General features: G+C 56.6%; 2 protein-coding genes across 3 annotated transcripts in view; one reads left to right on the forward strand and one right to left on the reverse strand.

Moving 5' to 3' along the window:
* SF3B3 (splicing factor 3b subunit 3) overlaps positions 1–4180 on the reverse strand; it is a 26002-nt gene extending 21822 nt beyond the window's left edge. The window contains exons 1-6 of the mRNA XM_027465684.3: positions 3975–4180; positions 3701–3809; positions 2501–2827; positions 1541–1713; positions 1047–1188; positions 571–683 (exon numbers count right to left, since the gene is read on the reverse strand). Coding sequence (XP_027321485.1) covers positions 571–683; positions 1047–1188; positions 1541–1713; positions 2501–2827; positions 3701–3770 — 825 coding nt within the window. The 5' untranslated portion in view covers positions 3771–3809; positions 3975–4180. The remainder of the gene's footprint in view (positions 1–570; positions 684–1046; positions 1189–1540; positions 1714–2500; positions 2828–3700; positions 3810–3974) is intronic.
* COG4 (component of oligomeric golgi complex 4) lies at positions 3317–18328 on the forward strand. Of its 2 annotated transcripts, none has more exons than XM_038185557.2 (19): positions 3317–3341; positions 6611–6693; positions 6868–6982; positions 7522–7696; positions 8012–8205; positions 8351–8456; positions 9683–9840; positions 10310–10365; positions 11700–11833; positions 12619–12737; positions 12933–13099; positions 13700–13865; positions 14760–14822; positions 15262–15378; positions 16541–16633; positions 16862–16945; positions 17153–17254; positions 17325–17453; positions 17705–18328. In XM_038185557.2, exons 2-19 carry the CDS (start codon positions 6671–6673, stop codon positions 17837–17839), a joined length of 2136 nt encoding a protein of 711 aa, XP_038041485.1. In that variant the 5' UTR covers positions 3317–3341; positions 6611–6670; the 3' UTR covers positions 17840–18328. The 2 variants fall into 2 exon arrangements, with proteins under 2 accessions (XP_038041485.1, XP_038041486.1); XM_038185558.2 differs by lacking the exon at positions 3317–3341 and adding an exon at positions 4301–4443.
* Positions 18329–18385: the final 57 nt, after the last annotated feature.

Consider the following 18385-nt stretch of genomic DNA (forward strand, 5'->3'; position numbering starts at 1 on the left):
TACGTTTTTGGTGAATGTCCGAACGGACCCCCAGTTTTGGTGAATGTCCGACTGGTTCAGTACTCTGAATCCAACCGGGCCCGTAACGGTTAATCAGCTACACCCCTTTAACGCGACACCCTCACATGTCAGAGCCCAGGGCTGCATCCTGCGAGCAGCACCGAGCTTTGGCAGGTGCTCGGAGCTCTGCCAGAACCTGCAGCAGCAGAGGAGGAGGAGGAGGAAGAGGAGGAGGGAGCAGCCGAAGATATGACAGAGCTGCTGCCGAATTCACCCACACCCACGACAGCAACTGTCTGCAGTCATCCTCTCCCGCTGCCAGCGCTGCCTGATCAGAGCTTTTGTGGTGTCTGCAGCACGAGTCTCAGAGAAGAGACATGAATCCAACTCATCCCTTCAGGCTGCGCACACCCCCGTGTGCCCACGTGCAAGGGAGACAACAAACTGCCAGACCGGCACCCTCCCTCCTCGCTTAAAATCCTCCCGACGCAGGCAGACACCCAGCACACGCTCAGCACCCACAAGGATCGTCTCGCAAAAAGGGGAAGGGAGGAATCCCGGAGCTCTCACCCTTCTCCTAGGAATGGGGCATCTGATGTCAGGCTGGTCACCGAAGTTTTTGTACGTGATGTAGTTCTCGGAACAGATCAGCACCCCGCTGGGGCCGTCAGATCCACCAGGAACTGAAACACAACAAAAAAACGTTACTCTGAAGAGTCTTTGCCACGGGTCTGACTTATTGCTTGTAATTATTTTAGTTTTCTTTAGGATAGCACAGGTCCTGTTGCTCTGCATCACCCTAACCATGAGTCTGTTTTGACTGAGGAGAAAGAGACCCTAAACCAAGGGCTTGGAAGGAGAAAAAGATGCGATTTCAGACAAATTGTCTGCTTTATCCTTCACATCTCACTGTCCAGAAAGCCACGCCATGCCCCAAATACCAGCAGCCCATCAGTTTCCACTTGGGAACCTGCCTCCCACTCAATTTACCCCGGTGGCTCAGACCAAACAACCCCCAGGACCTACAGCAGCCCGGTGGCCAGTACCTGTTATAAGGAAGTTGCCGTGCTCTTCCAGGGGCTCGCTGTATTTCCTCACAACGTGGTTCAAACCCAGGTCCAGCTCGTAGAACGTCAACGTCTGCTGTGTGTTGGCTGCTGCTTCCCCTGTGGGATCGTTGTCTGCTTCCTGAAACAAACCACAGATTGCAGGATTTTAATTCTTTCAAGCCACCGATGGCAGAATACTTTTGGTGGAAGTATTCCGAAGCGCTGAAATCCCAAAAAAAAATCTACAAAAAAGGTTCAGAGAAAGCAAACGTGCACATTTGCAGCTGAACAGCAAGACCCTGAGCAGAAGCACCGAGACAGAACAGAATCCCAGTTCTGACTGGAGGCACGACCAGAAGCAGGTGAGCTCGAGACAGAAATTCCCTGGGACAGCAAAGGCAGGCAGCGCTCCCTGCCTTCACGGGCAGAAGGGAAAGGGCAAAGAGAAATAAAGCACAAGGGACAGCAAAGGGCAGCCGGGTGCTTCTCACCTCGTAATCCATCTCCAGGCAGGCAAACATCGGGTTCTCAAACCCCACGTCGACTCCCACCACGTGGTAGACCAAGGTATTGGCCTTGTGCGCCTCCAGCGGGGAGGAGATGGTGAGGCGGGCGGCAGCGTCCCTGTTGAGGATGTACACCAGCTTCTGCTTCTCGATAGCGCCTGAAACGGGAGGGTGGCAGGGCAGTGGGGGCCACAAGGCTCCTCGTGCCTGCTTTTCCCTACACAGACAAACTTTGTGAGGAGGTGTCAGCGTTATTTCCACTGCTGTGGGCACCCCGTGCCTGTAATTAACACCAAATGTTTAATTTTCAGTGCCTCAGACTCAAACAGCAGCAGGACCTGCAGCTCCTTGATGCCTAACGCTGCTCTTGGGGCCTGCCCGGCCCCGTGCTCGCTCCCATCAGCACCACACAGGCAGAGGGAACTCACACACAAGGTTTCTGCTCCCACACCATGAGCTCGCCATCCCTTCGGCTGCAGAAGCACAACCGTTAGTGACACTGGCCAGCTGATTGAGGAACTGAGACAGCTGATGATAAATCTTATCAAAAAATAAAAATAAAATAAAAAAGCCCACCCCAGGCTCCTCCTGCCTGCAAAGCCTGATCAGAAACGCATCTGGTTGTCCTCACAACTCATCTCGGAGAAGAGACATGAACTCACAGCATCATTTCAGGCTGTAGGACCTCCTGGAAACCCCAACCCCTCTGTCTGCTCACTGTGAGGCAAGCTGCCTTCCCAAACTGTTGTGGACCAATTAAGTCATGGGATAATTAAGTTGTGCAGCATCCAGGAAGCAGCCCACGTGCCTGCACTCTCCCTGACGTGCCTAACAAACTTCCTGAACACAAACACCCTGTTTACACCTGGCAGGAGCTCGCTTTGAAGCCGCCACCCCCCGGCCAGGCACACGAAACAGAAAAACCCAACCCCGTGGGCGACTCACTGATCATAACCGCGCGGCCCTTGGGGTCCACGGCCAGGTACTGCCCGGGCACGATCCTGCGGCAGCCGCTCTTGCCGAAAGTCTCCTGGTGGATCTTCTCGAAGACGTTTTTGGAGGGCTGGTACTCCAGGATGACGATGCGCCCCGAGTCGCTGCCCACCACGATGTAGTCCTTGGTGCCGCCCGTCAGGCGGAAGGCCATGAGCGAGCGGATGACCCCAAAAACCTCCACGGTCAGCAGCGTGTGCACCTTCCCCGTGTTGGGGTCCGGGCGCAGCAGCTCCAGGATCTTGCCCCGGGACACGACGATTTCTTGCTGCTTGGTTCCTGCGGGGCCCGGAACGCAACGGGGTGAGAGGCAGCACGGCCTGAGAGCGCTCCCGGGCGCCTTGTGGTAAAAGCTTCTTGGGAATGAGAATTGAATGAGAATGAAATGACAATAACTGCAACTCATTAGCGTTTATTTACCGCCGTAATTACTAATAAAAGAATGTAAAGTGGCGCCTTCACCACTAACAACGATGCTGGAGCATCTGGGAAACGATCACAGACTCATAGAATATCCTGAGCTGGATGGGTCCCATAAGGAACATCAAGTCCAACTCCTGGGATTAATCTTTGATTAATCTTTACAAAAGCTTTTACTCATTTTGATGTATTTATTTTACTGATTTACACATCAATTATTATCATACCAACTTGGCTCCCGCTTACCACCTTAATGCCTTTTCATTATCACCCTTTGCTTAGGAACTTAGTGCCCAGCCTGCGGTGCCAGGGGGCAGGGAAGGTGGATTTTTGGGTCACTTTCCCATTTACAGAAAGAAAACTTCAATGGCAGGTAAGGAGCTGGAAGCGAACCAAACGCCCACCACCAAACTTCCCTCCATCCTTCCACAGGTCCCAACCACACATTCAAGACAACAACAACTCCTGGGCATTCATTTACTGCTACATGCACTAATTACGCACTAATTAAGCGCACAAGGACTTATTCACTATTAACGACGCTGGAGCACCTGGGTGACGATGGAAACGCACCAAACTCCCCGTTACACCCCCAAACTTCCCTCCATCCCTCCACACACCCCAGAGGAGGTGACCCCACCGCCCCAAGCCACACAGACACCGAGGGCTCCACGCAGCCCCTTTTTTTCCTTTTTTTTCCCTTTTTCCCCCTTTTTTTTATTTTCCAGCTACCTGAGAAGTTGCCGTGGATGGCATAGCTGATGCCCGTGGCGCGCTGCAGCGTCAGGTTGTACAGGAACATGGTGGCGGCGCTCCCCCCGCGGCCGGGCCGGGCCTAGAGCTGCACAGACGGGCACCCGTTAAACCCCCCCGCGGCCTACCCCCGGCCTAACCCCCCCCCCCAAAGCTTCCCTCAGCGCTATCCTCCCGCCGCCGCCCCCCATCCCCAAAATGTCGCCCCTCCCCGCTTCCCCCCGGCCCCGGGATGCGGCCGGAGCGGCCGTACCGTGCGGATGGCGGCGGGCGGCGGCGGATGGCGGCGGATGGGCGGCTGGCGGCCTAGGCGGGCTCCCCGCCGGCCCGCTCCGCCATGAGCCCCGCGCCTCCCGCCTGGGGGCTTTTCACGCGAGGCCCCCCGCGGGTTGTGAGGGGAGGGCTGCCCGCCGCGCTGCCTGAGAGAAAATCCACCCCAAGCCGCCCTCTCCTGGCTCACGGAGGCTTCGAAAAAAATCCCCGGGGTGTTCACGGCTTCGGGGAACCGGGAGGGAGGCGGGTGTGGGGTCGGTGGGCGGAGGGGGGCGGCGGGGGGCGGGCAGGCAGCGCGGGTAGCCCCGCGGGTCGGGGCGGGGCGGGGCGGGGCGGGGGGAGGAGGGGCCCGGGCCAAGATGGCGGCGGGGGGGGGCATGGAGCGGGTCCGGGCACTGACGGGGCTCGGGGAGCTGCAGGAGGCCTACGGGGAGCTCTGCAGGGAGGAGGTGGGGGATAGGGGACAGGGAGGGGAGAAAGGGAGAGGGAGGGGAGGAGGAAAGGGAGGGAAGGGAAAGGGGAGAGGGAAGGTGAAGGGAAGGGGGGAGGGAGGGGAGAAGGAGGAGGAAATAAGGGAAGGAAGGAGAGGGGCAGGGAAGGAGGAAGGGAAGGAGAGAGGGAGAGGAGAAGGAGGGAAAAAGGGAGGAGGGAGGAAAGGGGAGAGGGAGGGAATGAGGAGGAAAGGAGAGGAAGGGGAGAGGGGAAGGGGAGAGGAAGGGAGGAAAAAGAGGGAAGGAAGAAGTAAGAAAGGAGGGAAGAAGGGATAAAGGGAGAGGAAGAGGAGGAAGGAAATGAAGAAGGGAAAAAGGGAGGAAGAAAGGAGAGGGAGGGAAGGAGAGGGAGAAGAAGGAGGGGAGGAGGAAATAAGGGGAGGAAGGAGAGAGGGAATGAGGAGGGAAGGAGAGGAAGGGGAGAGGGAAAGAGAGAGGGAAAGGGAAAGGGAGGGAAGGGAGAGAGGGAAGGGGAGAGGGATGGGGAGGCAGGGAAAAAGGGAGGAGGGAGGAAAGGAGAGGAAGGAGGGATAGGGGAGGAGGGGGAGAAGGAAGAAAGGAAATAAGGGAGGAAGGGAGAGAGGAGAGGGAAGGAGAGGAAGGAAATGAAGGAGGGAAGGAAGAAGGAAAGAAAGGAGAGAGGGAGGGAAAAAGGGAGAGAGGAAGGGAAGGAAGGAGGGGGAGGGAGAGAGGGGAAGGAGAGAAGGAGGGGAGGAGGAAAACGAGAGAGGGAGGGAAGGGGGAGGAAGGAGGGAGAGAAGGAAGAAAGGAGGAAATAAGGGAGAAAAGGGGAGAGGAGGAGGAGGAAGGAAATGAAGGAAAAAAGGGAGGAAGAAAGGAGAGGAAAGGAAGGAGAGATGGAGAAGGAGGGGAGGAGGAAATAAGGGGGGAAGGAGAGAGGGATGAAAGGAAGGAGAGGGAGGGAATGAGGAGGAAAGGAGAGGAAGGGGAGAGGGAAAGAGGGAGGGAGGGAGGGAAGGGGAGAGGAAGGAGGGAGAGAAGGAAGAAAGGAGGAAACAAGGGAGGAAGGGAGAGAGGAAAGGGAAGGGAAGGAAGGAAATGAAGGAGGGAGGGAAGAAGGAAAAAAGAGAGGGAGGGGAGGAGGAAATAAGGGAGGAAGGAGAGAGGGATGAAAGGAAGGAGAGGAGGAGAGAGGGAAGGAGAGGGAGGGAATGAGGAGGAAAGGAGAAGAGAAGGAAGGGGAGAAGGGAAAGAGAGGGAGGAAGGAGGGATAGGGAAGGAAGGAGAGAAGAAAGGAGGAAACAAGGGAGAGAGGAAGAGGAGGAAGGAGAGAAAGGAAATAAAGGAGGAAAGATGGAAAAAAAGGAGGGAGAGGGGAGGGAAAAAGGGAGAGAGGAAGGGAAGGAGAGGAGGAAAAAAGGGGGAGAGGAAGGAGAGAGGGATGGGGAGGAAGGGATGAAAGGAAGGAGAGAGGGAGAGAAGGAAGAGGGAGGAAACGAGGAAAGGAAAGGAGAAGAGAAGGAAGAAGGAAAGGAGAGGAAGGGGAGAGGGGAAAGAGAGGGAAGGGGAGAGGAAGGAGGGATAGGGAAGGAGGGAGGGAAGGAAGGGGAAACAGGAGGAAAGGAGAGAGGAAGAGAAGGAAGGAGAGGAAGGAAATGAAGGAGGAAAAAGGGAGGGAGGGAAGGAGAGGGGAGGGAAAAAGGGAGAGAGGAAGGGAAGGAAGGAGGGAGAGAAGGAGGTAAAAAGGGAAGGGCAGAGAAGGTGAGAGGAAAATGGAAGGAAGGAGAGAAAGAAGAAAGGAGGAAATAAGGGAGAGAGGAAGAGGAGGGAGGGAAGGAGGCAAAGGAAATAAAAGGAGGAGAGAGGGAGGGATCAGGGAAGTAGGAAGGGAAGAAGGGAGGGAAGGAAAAAAGGGAGGGAGGGAAGGAAGGAGGAAGGGAAAAAAATGAAGGGGAGAGGGAGGGAAAGAGGAACAAGGGAGGGAGGGTCGCTTGGTGCAGGTGCAGCCACCAGGGCTGGGGGTGCCGGTGACAAAAAAAAAAAAATAATAAAATCATATTGTGGGGTTAAAACGAGAGCTTAGGAGTGGGTTCACTGACACCTGAGCTCGAGGAAGCGCCAAAACCTCGCCTCTGGTGCTGAGCCCCTGCCCCTCAACCCGCAGCAAGCCGTGCAGGAGGAGCTGGAGGCGCTGGTGGAGCAGCAGAGCGTGGTGGAGAACAAGATGGTAGCCCTGCAGCGCATGGGGTCAGTGCCACAACGCCCTCCTCTTCCTCACCAGGGGGGGAAAGGGGCGTTCATCCCCCCCCACGGCCCCCTCCAGGGCTGCCTGACTGCAGCTTGGCTCCCGAAATAAAAAACTGGGGCTGGGTTTGGGGCAGGAAGGCAGCTTTTTAACACTTTGGTGTGTTTTGTGCGCAGCCCCAACCTGCAGCTGATCGAGGGGGACGCCCAGCAGCTGGCGGGGATGATCGCCTTCACCTGCAGCCTGGCCGAGAACGTCAGCAGCAAGGTCCGGCAGCTCGACCTGGCCAAGGTGGGTGCAGCACGGGGTTTGGGGCTCGGCCTCCTCGGGCTGCGTGCCTGGAAAATAAACGGGGAAATAATGAGGAAATGGGGAAATCGGGGTGCTGGGAACGGCCTCGGTGCTGTTAGGTGGTGGCTTCTGGGTGTTGGAGAGAGTGAGAGTAAATAAAGTGTAGGATTTCCGTGCAGGGAGTAAATAACTTGGAGGATTTGCCACGTGGCAGCTGGCTCTGCAGCCCGTCCTCGTGGTTTCAGGGCAAGGAAGCTGAGGGTGGTGTGTGTCAGCCCTCTGTTAGCTGTCGCCTTGCTGGGGGTGGTCGTTGTCCCTCGATACCCGGGCTGTCCTCTTCTTTGCAGGCTCAGAGGGTTTAGCTTCCAGCTGCTCAGCTCAAAACATGTCAAAATCAAATCATCAGAATCCATCAGATGCAGAGAAGCATCGCTTCGATCCGTTTCTTCCATCGTTTTCCCCTCATGTTGCCCTCTCCATCCTTTCTTCCCGCTTCTCCTTCCCAGCAGGAGACCCCATTTCTTTTCCCTTCCTTACAGAACCGCCTCTACCAGGCCATCCAGCGAGCCGACGACATCCTGGACCTGAAGTTCTGCATGGACGGCGTGCAGACGGCCCTGCGGGGCGAGGATTACGAGCAGGCAGCAGCTCACATCCACCGCTACCTGTCCCTGGACAAATCCGTCATCGAGCTCAGTCGCCAGGGCAAGGAAGGTGAGGGCTGCTCCAGGGGGGTTTGGGGGGGGGGTGCCTCAGCTCAGCGGGCAAAGCAGGACATCCAAATATCGCAGACGTGGAGAATTAATTGAAGGAGAATCCTTAGCACAAGGTTTTTGATGGCAGCTGGTTGAAAAAAGACAAAGGATAAAAGAAGAGAGGGAGGAATGTGATGGCTGCAGGGTGATACTGGGCAAAACAGCTGGGCAGCAAGGAATGGGTTGGGTGATCCCTGCAGAACTGTCCTGGGTGGCTGGGTCACGTCCCCCGTGTGAGAGCAACGTGCTGTTATCTCTGTCCTTCTTCGAGCAGGGGGCATAATCGATGCCAACCTGAAGCTCCTGCAGGAGTCGGAGCAGCGCCTGAAGGCCATTGTCACCGAGAAGTTCGACACGGCGATGAAGCAGGGAGACCTGCCCCAGGTGGAGCGCTTCTTCAAGATCTTTCCCCTGCTGGGCTTACACGAGGAGGGGCTCAGCAAGTTCTCCGAGTACCTCTGCAAGCAGGTGAGGGGTTCTAGGGCTGCGAAACACGCAGAGACCTGATCATCTCCTGGGGAGAGCAAAATCCAGCCTTGGCTGTGGCTTGTTTGTCTTTGAAGCCATCGCTGGCCTTCAGCTGAGCTCTCTGCCTGTCCCTGCTGTCACCCAGGTGGCCAAAAAAGCAGAGGAGAACCTGCAGCTGGTGATGGGGACAGACATGAGCGACCGTCGGGCTGCTGTCATCTTTGCAGACACCCTGACGCTCCTCTTCGAAGGTAATCTCCTCCCTCTTCTCTGTGCAGCTGGCTTGGAAGCAGTCCGTGATGGGATCCATCAATTTAAACACTTCAGTTTTAATTCCAGGGGAGCATAAAACACCCTCTGAGCCATGGGGGGGTCACGCTGGAGGGATGGGGACACAGACAGATGTTTTCCCAGCCAGGAGAGGGCATTAAACAAGCAATCTGTCCTACCCACAGCACGTGTAGGCACAAAGCGGGTTTGCAAAGGAATTTTTTGGCTTCCTCCAGGAATCACTCTTCTTGTTCCCTGCATCCTCAAGACATGTGGGTATTCCCCGGAGGGTTTTCAGGCGTGCAGCTCCCAGACAAACAAATCAGATCCCTAAAAGCTGAGCAGCTGTTGATGGCCCCAGGCCTGGCTGTTCGAGGAGGGACGAGGAGGGACGTGGCAGCTTGGAAACGGAGAGGGAAAGGAGGAGGGGGAATACAAATGCTGTGTGGGAGTGTCGCCAAGGCAGTAATGGAGATCCCGTGCTGATTAACCCTCCTCCTCTATTGTGCCCGCTGCAGTTCCAGGCTGTGGCACTGCCAAGTCGCTGCCAGCCTGGCACCGTGCTGCTCTTGAAGGTCCTCAAAGCTAACGGGGCTTTCCTGGCAGGAGTGCCAGAAGTGGGAGCGGCACTAAGTCTTGAGGCAGAGGGTTTGTGAGAAGGAAGCAGCCTTGGAGAGAGGCTTCCTTGGAGAGGAGCTTTGGCTCTGAGCAGGTCCTGCCCTCACTAGTGCACGACGGAGAGGAGCAGAGCTTTCCTCGTGCTGCTTTTCCTAGCAGTGATGTTTTATAATTTGGTCGGTGCTGGCTGTGGCTGGCAGCTGCGTGCCCCACCAGGTTCAGCCTGGGCAGCACCCTGCTGTGAAAGCCTCACCATTCCCCACCTTGCACCTTGCTGGGGGGGGGATGCAGCTGCCCACGTCCCATGGCAGGAGCTCTTCAGAGGTGGCTTAAACCCCAGGAGATGAGCACCACAGCCTTGCAGTAAGCAGGAGGGAAGCCAGAAGGCATCGCATGCAGAGAGAAAGGGGTGGGAGAAGGGGTGGTGATGACAGAAAGCCCCTGGAGAGTGTGACCTGTTAATCCAGGCCCTGGCTGAGGACCTGTACAGCTCTGCTCTGGGTCCAGGCTGAAGGAGAGCTCCTACCTGAGGCTGCTTCTGGCTCCTGGGAGAGCTGAGCCCACCCGGTCACCATCTCTCTTCCTGCAGGGATTGCTCGCGTCGTGGAGACCCACCAGCCCATCGTGGAGACCTACTACGGGCCGGGGAGGCTGTACACCCTCATCAAGCACCTGCAGGGAGAGTGCGACCAGCAGGTGGAGAAGGTGGTGGAGAAATTCGTCAAGGAGAGGGACTACCACAGGCAGGTAAGAGCGGGGTGATCCTGCCCCTCTGCGGGGCCCTGCCTGCCCTAGGGGGGAATTTGACCTCGTGTTTGGGCAGAAACCTTGCCTTACTCCATCCTTGTGATGGTTGAGGTGCTCCAGCCTGTAGCTGTCCTTTCTTAACACAGGAGGAGTCACTGTGAGCGTGATAAGCAGACCCTGGGCACAGATTTACGTCCGTGAGGGTCTGTGGGGTGCTCTCAGCACACCCTGCCCCCTGCCTTGCTCCTGCTCGAGGCAGGGCTGCTGTAACACCTCACAGTCACATCCCCTGGTGTCTCTGTTGGTGTTCCCATCCCACAGCCCTCCCTGGCAGGCTCAGCTCTGTCCTGGAGGTAGTTCCCAGATGCAGTTCCCAGAGTGTCATCCTCCCTGGGCCACAGCACAAGAAGGGGCTGTTAGCTTCAGGGCAGCAGCAAACGCCGCGATGACTCCCATTTTGCACTTGCAGTTCCAGCAAGTTCAGAACAGCATGATGAGGAGTTCTGCGGAGAAGATTGAACCAAGGTAAAACAAAACCTCCTTCTGCTCTCTCATTTTCACTCATTTAGAGAACTCTTCCCATCTTCCCGAGGCTTTGTGGCTACTGAACCTTAGCGTCCATGTGCTAGGCACCCCTCACTGCCCTTTAATAAAGGCACCTTCCATGGTGGTGCTTTATTTTGCTGACTCCTTATTTGAGGTCTCAGCCTCAAACGTTGCTGGAGGGCTGGGAATATCACCGTACTCAAAGCACTGAGGCTTTATTTGGCTCTTCCACCACTTGTTGATGGGCAGAGTGCAGTCCTTGGAGCCCGTGAACTGGAGCAGCTCTCCGGGCAGATAATTCATGGCGTAATTAGGAATTAATTTTTGGGTCCTTTCAATCTGTACTGCTGCTGTGGTGCCGCTGTAACACCGGCGTCTTGGTAATGAACTCGAGCAGCCTCAGTCTCCCTTCTTTTCTTTTTTTTTTTTCTTTTAAACTGCTCCTGCCTCATTTCCAGAAAAACACAAATCCAGGCCCAGGAGCACGTGCACGGAGGTGGCAGGGACCGGGCGTTTCTAGCACCAGCCACACAGGGGCCAGGACTCAGAGCAGAACTGAGGCAGGGAGGAGGCTGCTTAAGGGCTCTGGTCCAACCTCCCGCTCCACACAGAGCTAATTTTGAGGTTCAGTCAGGCTCACCTTCCTACAGTGATTTTATCATCATATTCTATGATGATTATCATAGACGGTAAGCCCCTTAAAAGGCAAATCCCTGAGATGGCAGCTGGCCCGTTGATCATGAAAATAAAATGGGAAATAATCCCCAGGTGGGCTGGCGTCTCTTACTCAGGAAGATCTTCCTGGAATACGCCTGTAGGATTTTTTTGGGTGGCTTCCCCCACATCCGAGGTCCGAGCTGCGTGCTTGGTGCTGGCAGAGTGCAATCTGCCTTAAAGATGCGAGTCCTGTGGCTGGGCACAGAGCAGGGAATTGCTGCTGCAGGAACCTGCTGTAAAGCAGCTGCTGCTGGCCTGGTTTGCCACCGGGTGCCTGACAGGCGAGCTGCTGAGCCAATCCATCCTGGTGGTGCTCGGCTGCTTCCCAGAACAACTCGACCTGTTTAATTCAGCGCACAGTGGCGAGCTGTCAAGGCTAGGAGCAGCTCTCCACGTAAACGAGCTCCCCAAATATCCTTCCAAGCAGGACTGGCGGTGCTTGCATGTAGCAGTTACTCTGCTGAGCTTTGCTGCCTGACAGCACAGGTGGAAACGGGCAGCATTGATCGCGGAAATCAGAGAACACTTCACGGGGTGAGCGGGCGTCCCTGCTCTCGTTGTCTTACTGCCCTGACTCTCGCTGTGCCCCCTTGCAGGGAACTCGACCCCATTTTGACAGAAGTCACCCTGATGAACGCCCGCAGCGAGCTCTACTTGAGGTTCATCAAGAGACGAATAACGGCGGACTTCGAGGTGGGAGACTCCATGGCCCCCGAGGAGGTGAAGCAAGGTAACGCCGGCAGTACCAACACCCGTGGGCTCTGCTCCTCGTGGAGCTGTACCAGTTTGGGGTCAGGGCAGCGTGGCACAGCTACAGGGGCACCAGGGAACACTCTGTAGAACAGGACCACGTAGCCTGGCCTCCCCAAAGCTGTTTCTAGCAGTGAGTTTCCTGACAAAGCCCTACCGTAACCATCCTCTGCACGGGGGCTTTTCAGACTCTGGTACATCTTAGTGAGGGAAGTTGGTTAGCTCACACAGGCTGCTACAGCTCCGCCAGGAAAAAAAATATCTGGCTGCTGCACCAGGTGGCAGCACCCAGGCACTATATGACCACAGAGGAGGGCAAGTTGAAGGGAAACTCTTCGAGAAGATTGTGACCAGCAGTTGGCATCACCAGGGCAGGAGGCGTTCCCTGGTCGGTGTTCTAGTCCAACATCATTGAGTTATTCCCTCTAATAGGAAACCAGCCTTAGGGGTGACTGCAGAGCAGAATAAACAAGGTGCCCAAAGGAAAGGAGGGCCCTTTGGTCACCGTAGGCACAAATGCTAAAGGCAGAGGCTGCAGGGAAAACAGGTTAAGATTTTTGGTACTCCTTGGAGCTCTGAAGTCAGGTGCATCCCCTGCAAAAGTCAGCTCAGCTCTTCCAGCTCCACGCTTGAGGCCTGTGGTTTATTCCAGGTTGAGCTTTGCAGGTGTGTCCATCGGGTTCCCCCTTGAGCAGGCAGCGAGGGGTTAGGTGGAGCTGCTTCCTGACCCTCGGTCCAGCTGACGGTTCCCTCGATGTTTTGCAGAGCATCAGAAGCAGCTGGACAAGCTGCTCAACAACTGCCTGCTGAGCTGCACCATGCAGGAGCTCATCGGCTACTACATCACCATGGAGCAGTACTTCATGAGGGAGACAGTCAACAAGGTGAGGCTCAGAGGGCGTTTGCAGTAGCCTGTGCTCCGTGCCCACACCTCCAGGAGTCCCCAGGGAGGGCGATGGGCACGCAGCAGAGCTGTGGTGGTTGTTGGGAAGGTCTGCCAGGGCCCCTGGCCTTGGAAAACAAGCGGGCTCCTCTCTTCCCTCGCTGGGCTCAGGGCGCTGAGGCTGCTCTCTCTGCAGGCTGTGGCCATGGACAGCTACGAGAAGGGGCAGCTGACCTCCAGCATGGTGGACGACGTGTTTTACATCGTGAAGAAGTGCATCGGGCGGGCTCTGTCCAGCTCCAGCATAGACTGCCTCTGTGCCATGATCAACCACTCCACCACCGAGCTGGAGTCCGACTTCAGGTGAGGAAAAGACACCAGGTTCGTCGTAACCTCCCTTTGTAACCTCCCTTCTCCTCGTGTCCTGCACGCTGTGTGCTGTCGGATGGTCTTCTCTGCTCTCTGCCTTTGTCCCTCTGCTTTGTCATCTCTGGAAGGCGCTGGTAGGAAGCAGTGCTGGGCGTGCTTTCCTCCCAGCAGCAGTGCTCACCTGTAGGACTGGCAGCTACGGAAGAGAAAAAGGAATTTGATGGCACCGTGGTCACTCCCAGGCATTCTCTGAGTTGCTCGTGGGCCTGCTTGGCTGCCACTTGAATGATTATCTGATAGACTTTGGGGTGAGCCTGCAGAAATTGGCCTGCTGCTGTTTCTTATCCCGCTGTGGCAGCAGAGAACTGACTGAAGCAACAGATTGCTGGCAGGATTTTGAGGAAATATATATATTTTTAATTATTTTTTAACCTCAGCCTGGTGTCTTTCAGACGATGCTGGCGGGACATACCTGCCATCCTTTGTCCCTCTGAAATTCCCCTTCCCTTTTCCAGGCTGCAGCTCAGCCCAGCACGGCTCTGTTGCTTCTTGCAGTGCTTGCTCTAAGCCCCGTGTGTCCCATTTGCCCCGCAGGGAGGTTCTGTACAACAAGCTGAAGCAGGGCTTCCCGGCCACCACCTTCCAGGACTTCCAGAGAGGGGTGACCAGCGCCGTGAACATCATGCACAGCAGCCTGCAGCAGGGCAAGTTTGATACCAAGGGCATCGAGAGCACCGACGAGGCCAAGCAGTCCTTTCTGGTGGGTTTGGCAGCTGTCCTGGTAAAAGATGAGTTGGGGTGAGGGGAAGGGTGATGGGGAAAACTCACAGGAATGGGATCAGTGCAGCTGTCACAGTCAGAGAACCTGAAAACCTGTTTCAGGCACCTGCACCTGCCCCTAGATGAGAGAATTTCCTGGCCCACGCTCAGCACTCTTCAATCCTCGCTTACCAGATGGGAAATTTTCCATTAGAGCAGGGTTGTCTGCTCCCCTTGGCATGCAGGATCCTCCTCTTGCCTTCTAACAGCAGCACCACAACTCTGTGCTCGAGCTGGCCAGAGCACAGCAGTGAGCGTTACAAATTCCCAGAGAGCTTTCGGAGGGCTGTTGCTCCTGTCCTCTGCAGCACAGTGTGTCCTTGCCTCTGGTGGGGACAAGACCCCGCTGGGAGGGGATTTCTGCCTGGGTCTGCTCCCTGCTTTCAGCCGGAGCTCCTGGGAGCGCTGGGGAGGAGCTGGCTCAGCCATGAGCTGCTGTGATGCTGCTGCACAGATTCCCTGGGACTCCCACTGTACGAGGAGAAGAGGAGGGAGCAGGAGGGACTGCTTTCGTTTCATTAAACTCGGTTACGGGTTTCGTGATGCAAAGCACTTGGAAGCGTCAGTTCTCCCTTTGGAATTCATCCTTCACCTGTCAGCTCGCCTCGTTCCCCCGTCTGCACAGAGGCCGGCCTTATTCTGACAGTCAGTTCGGCTCCAGCAGGTAGAGAACAGCCTGTTCGGGGAGGAGCAGATACTCGGCTGGCAGGAGGGGTGCTGAACTGTTGTTCTTCCCCTCCAATATTTCCATTTCAGCCTGTAGCTGTGAGCAGGGCACGGAGCAAGAGCTGGGAAATTCCAGTGGTTTCTACTTGCCTTTCTTTTCCTTCCCCAGGTGACCTTAAACAACGTGGAGGTCTGCAGCGAAAACATCATGACCCTGAAGAAAACTTTGGAGGTGCGGTCTCGATTGTTTGCTGTTTTCTCTCTAATCAATTACCCGCGGGGTGGGGTAAAATAAGCTCTCTGGACTTTGCTTTGCTCAAACTCCTGCTATCTTCGCCCTCCAGCCGTAGGAAAGCAATTTTGAGCTGGCAGAGCAATCCCTGGCTGATACCTCAGTGGTGTAGCTCGGCCTGGCTGGAAATACCAGTTCCTCCATGTGGACCAAGCCAGAACTCAGTGCAATAAAACCATTTTATTGTGGTTCCCTGGTGCTGCCTCAGGTAGCCTGGGGCTTCCTTTCTTGCTGCTCTGTCCCCAGCAGCTCCTGCCTTTGCCATGGGCTTGGTGGCTGTCCTGAAAACTTCAAGCCCGCTGCCAGGGCTGGGTGGTGAAGGGGCAGAGGGGAGCCCAGGGGATTAACGAGCAACGTGCCCGGGGGTCTCTTCCCGCAGAGCGACTGCGCCAAGCTGCTCAGCCAAGGCTTCGGGGGCGAACAGGCACAGGCCAAGATCGAGAGCTGCCTCTCCGACATGGCTGCTGTCTCCAACAAATTCCGGGACCTGCTGCAGGTGAGTGCAGGGCGCTGCTGCCGGCCAATTCAGGGAGAGGGGAGGCAGCCCACGCCTGGTGGCCCGCATCGAGGCCGTGTCTGGCTCCTGGAGTGCCGGCTGAGGGGTGCAGATGGAACCAAGCAATCCATTTTGAGGCACACAAACGGATCCAGCCCATGTGCACAGCTGCACCAGCTGGCAGCCGGGTGAGAAATGCTGGAAGCAGCTGCAGAGGCAGGAGGAACGTCGTTCCCTTTGTCTTCGCTCAGCACAGAGCAGCGGTTGGTTGGTTCAGCGTGTTCAGGAGCAGAAATACTGGTGGCTCCTCCGTTCTCCTTGTGGCCCAGTGTATTCTCAGCCTGTCCCCAGCCCCATGGGGCAGAGGGAAGAAGGGCTGCTGGTAGAGAATATCACAGGAAGATTATCAGTGAACCTTCATGAGGCCTGTGGTCAGCACTGGAATCAAACAGCTCGCAGATAAGGAGTAAAACTCTCCAGTCTGGTGTTAGTGCAGTATTAAAACCATCTGCAAAGCACTCAGGAGGCTGAGCAGCGAGCTGCTGCGCTGCCTGAGTCACGCGCACATGCAATTTGCCTTGGAAAAGGGCAATTGCCAGCAGGGCCTGCTCAGAAATGCCAATTTGAGTTAAAAACTCTCATCAGATGCCAGGCAGCGATGGTACCTGAATAGCTTCGTGCTGGGTGAGCTTTCTCGACATCGTGCTGAGCTAAATGGGGTGGCTGGCAGGAGAGGGCTTGCAGAGAGCTGTCGAGCAGTGGAGCGGAGTGAAGAGCCTTCACTGACAGCCTGCTGCTCGGGGGAGAGGGCGCGTGCTGGGGCTGCGATTAATTCAGGGCACTGCCTCTGCTCGCAGCTTGTAGCCTCCTTTCAGCTTGCCCCGCCGTGCTGGGGGTGGGAGGCTGCAGCTCAGCCCCGTGCAGCCTCAGGGCCGATGTCCTCCCTCTTCTTGTCACCGTGGTGTCCTCGGAGCCACGCGATGCTGGAAGAGCGTGGGATCTGGCTCCAGCTCCAGGATTTTGGGTTCATTTTCCTGTGGAAGTCTGCGGGTCGGTTTTCCCAGCTCGTGCTGAGGATGGAGGCAGCCTGGCTGCAGAGGTTGGGCATTGTTGGACGTTGCCTGTGCTCAGTTCCCTCCTGTCCTCTTCTCACCCCCCTCAGGAAGGTGTCAGCGACCTGAACAACACGGCCATCAAGCCCCAGGTGAAGCCCTGGATCAACCTCTTCCTCTCCATCTCCCACAGCATCGAGGAGGTAAGGCTCAGCCCCTCTGCTTCCAGCTCCCTTCTGCGCTCCCCATCAGCTTTCTGCTGTTCCTCAGCACAGAGAAATGGTGAAATACAGAGAAACAGTGAAATACCCAGACTTTGCTCCCCAGCCCAGCCTGGAAAGGGGCAGCTGGCTTGACAGGAGCTCAAGAAGAAGCCCCATGTTCACGGCAGGTCCCCCAAACAAACAGCCCTTCTTGTATCCCGCTGGCAGGAGGAGTTCAGCGAGTACGAAGCCAACGATCCCTGGGTCCAGCAGTTCATCGTCCACCTGGAGCAGCAGATGACAGAGTTTAAGGTGAGGAAAAAGGGTGTAGGGGGAGATCCAGCAGCCTGCCAGCCTTCCACCAGGCGTCTCCCAGCTCTTCCCCTGCTCAGGGCAGGGTTCAAACCCCCCCTCGTACCTGGATCGCTTCTGCCAGCGCTGTCTGCTCGCGGAGTGTGGAAACGATGTTCTTGGTGTGAAAGCTCTCCTAGAACTGTTCTTTTTCCTTTCTGCTCCTAGGCTGGCCTGTCCCCCGTGATTTACGATAACCTTACCGGCCTCATGACCAGCCTGATAGCCACCGAGCTGGAGAAAGTGCTCCTCAAATCCAGCTTCAACAGGGTAAGCAAAACGCTGCGCCGGGGAACATCTCGGTGCTGTCCAAGCCGTGCTAACAGAGCTCTCCCCGCAGCTGGGCGGGCTGCAGTTCGACAAGGAGCTGCGGTCCCTCATTGCCTATCTCACCACCGTCACCACCTGGACCATCCGCGACAAGTTCGCCCGCCTCTCCCAGATCGCCACCATCCTCAACCTGGAGCGGGTGAGCTGCGCTGACGGTGTTTTTTTGGGGTTGCAGGAGCCCCAGCTGGGCTCCGTGTGGTGTCCTGGGCTCAGCCAGGCGTTGTCACACGTGTTGGGAGGAGAAAAACTGGGAAACTCACCCCAAAATTCGATGGGTGTTTGCCTGCCGGGGGGGTGATGGCAGGAAATCCTGCCCCTCCCGGTATGGCCCCAGCTGGAATTTGAACTGGGCCGGTTCCTGCAGCTCTCTCCCCTTTTTTTCCCCCGCAGGTGACGGAGATCCTGGATTACTGGGGCCCCAACTCGGGCCCCCTCACCTGGCGCCTGACCCCTGCGGAGGTGCGGCGGGTGCTGGGGCTCCGCAAGGATTTCCGTGACGAGGACATCAAGCGCCTGCGCCTGTAGCTGCGCCTGGCCTCAGCACAAACCCGTGGAGCCAGCCCCCGTCCTCCCATTTCTGTGAGGTTTTGGGGTGGTGGCTGCCCTTCTGCTCACCTCCCTCAGAGCAAGAGGCTCTTCGGGGCACGGGACGGAGAGCCCCTGTCCTTTTGCAGGAGCAGAAAGAGGGCGGCAGAGGAAATCTCTCACGTTGAGAGCAGCTAATGCTAAATGGGCAAGTTTTTAGGGCCAGGCTGGTGCTAGCACATGGCTCTTCATCCCCCGGGGGAGGCCACAGGAGGCTGGAGAAACCTGGGGGCTGTCAGAGCACCGCTGAGCTGTGCCCCTGCCTCTTGTGCTGCCCTGCTCCCCTGGTTGTGGGGCTGCTCTCCCTGGGGGAAAGGGAAGCCTTCCTGGGGGGAGGGCGCTTGGAAAACCATGAATTTTCCAAAGAAAATGCGCTGTAGGAAGCAGGGCTGTGTAAATAAACCTCGCCTGGCTGAGCAGCGAGCTTGAGATCTGTGTGTGTGTGTGTGTGTGCCTGGAGGGGTTTGGAGCCCTGAGCTGAGCCGG

The sequence above is a fragment of the Anas platyrhynchos genome, chromosome 12 (genome assembly GCF_047663525.1).
Source record: "Anas platyrhynchos isolate ZD024472 breed Pekin duck chromosome 12, IASCAAS_PekinDuck_T2T, whole genome shotgun sequence".
In the NCBI taxonomy this organism is placed as follows: Eukaryota; Metazoa; Chordata; class Aves; order Anseriformes; family Anatidae; genus Anas; species Anas platyrhynchos.

Bases quoted from the DNA above. Each gene is read 5' to 3' on its own strand.
- COG4 (XM_038185558.2), top strand. From the start codon at position 4,354: ATGGCGGCGGGGGGGGGCATGGAGCGGGTCCGGGCACTGACGGGGCTC. The intron at 7,697-8,011 runs GTGAGGGCTGCT...TTCTTCGAGCAG, and splicing joins CAGTCGCCAGGGCAAGGAAG to GGGGCATAATCGATGCCAAC. The intron at 12,738-12,932 runs GTGAGGCTCAGA...CTCTCTCTGCAG, and splicing joins TGAGGGAGACAGTCAACAAG to GCTGTGGCCATGGACAGCTA.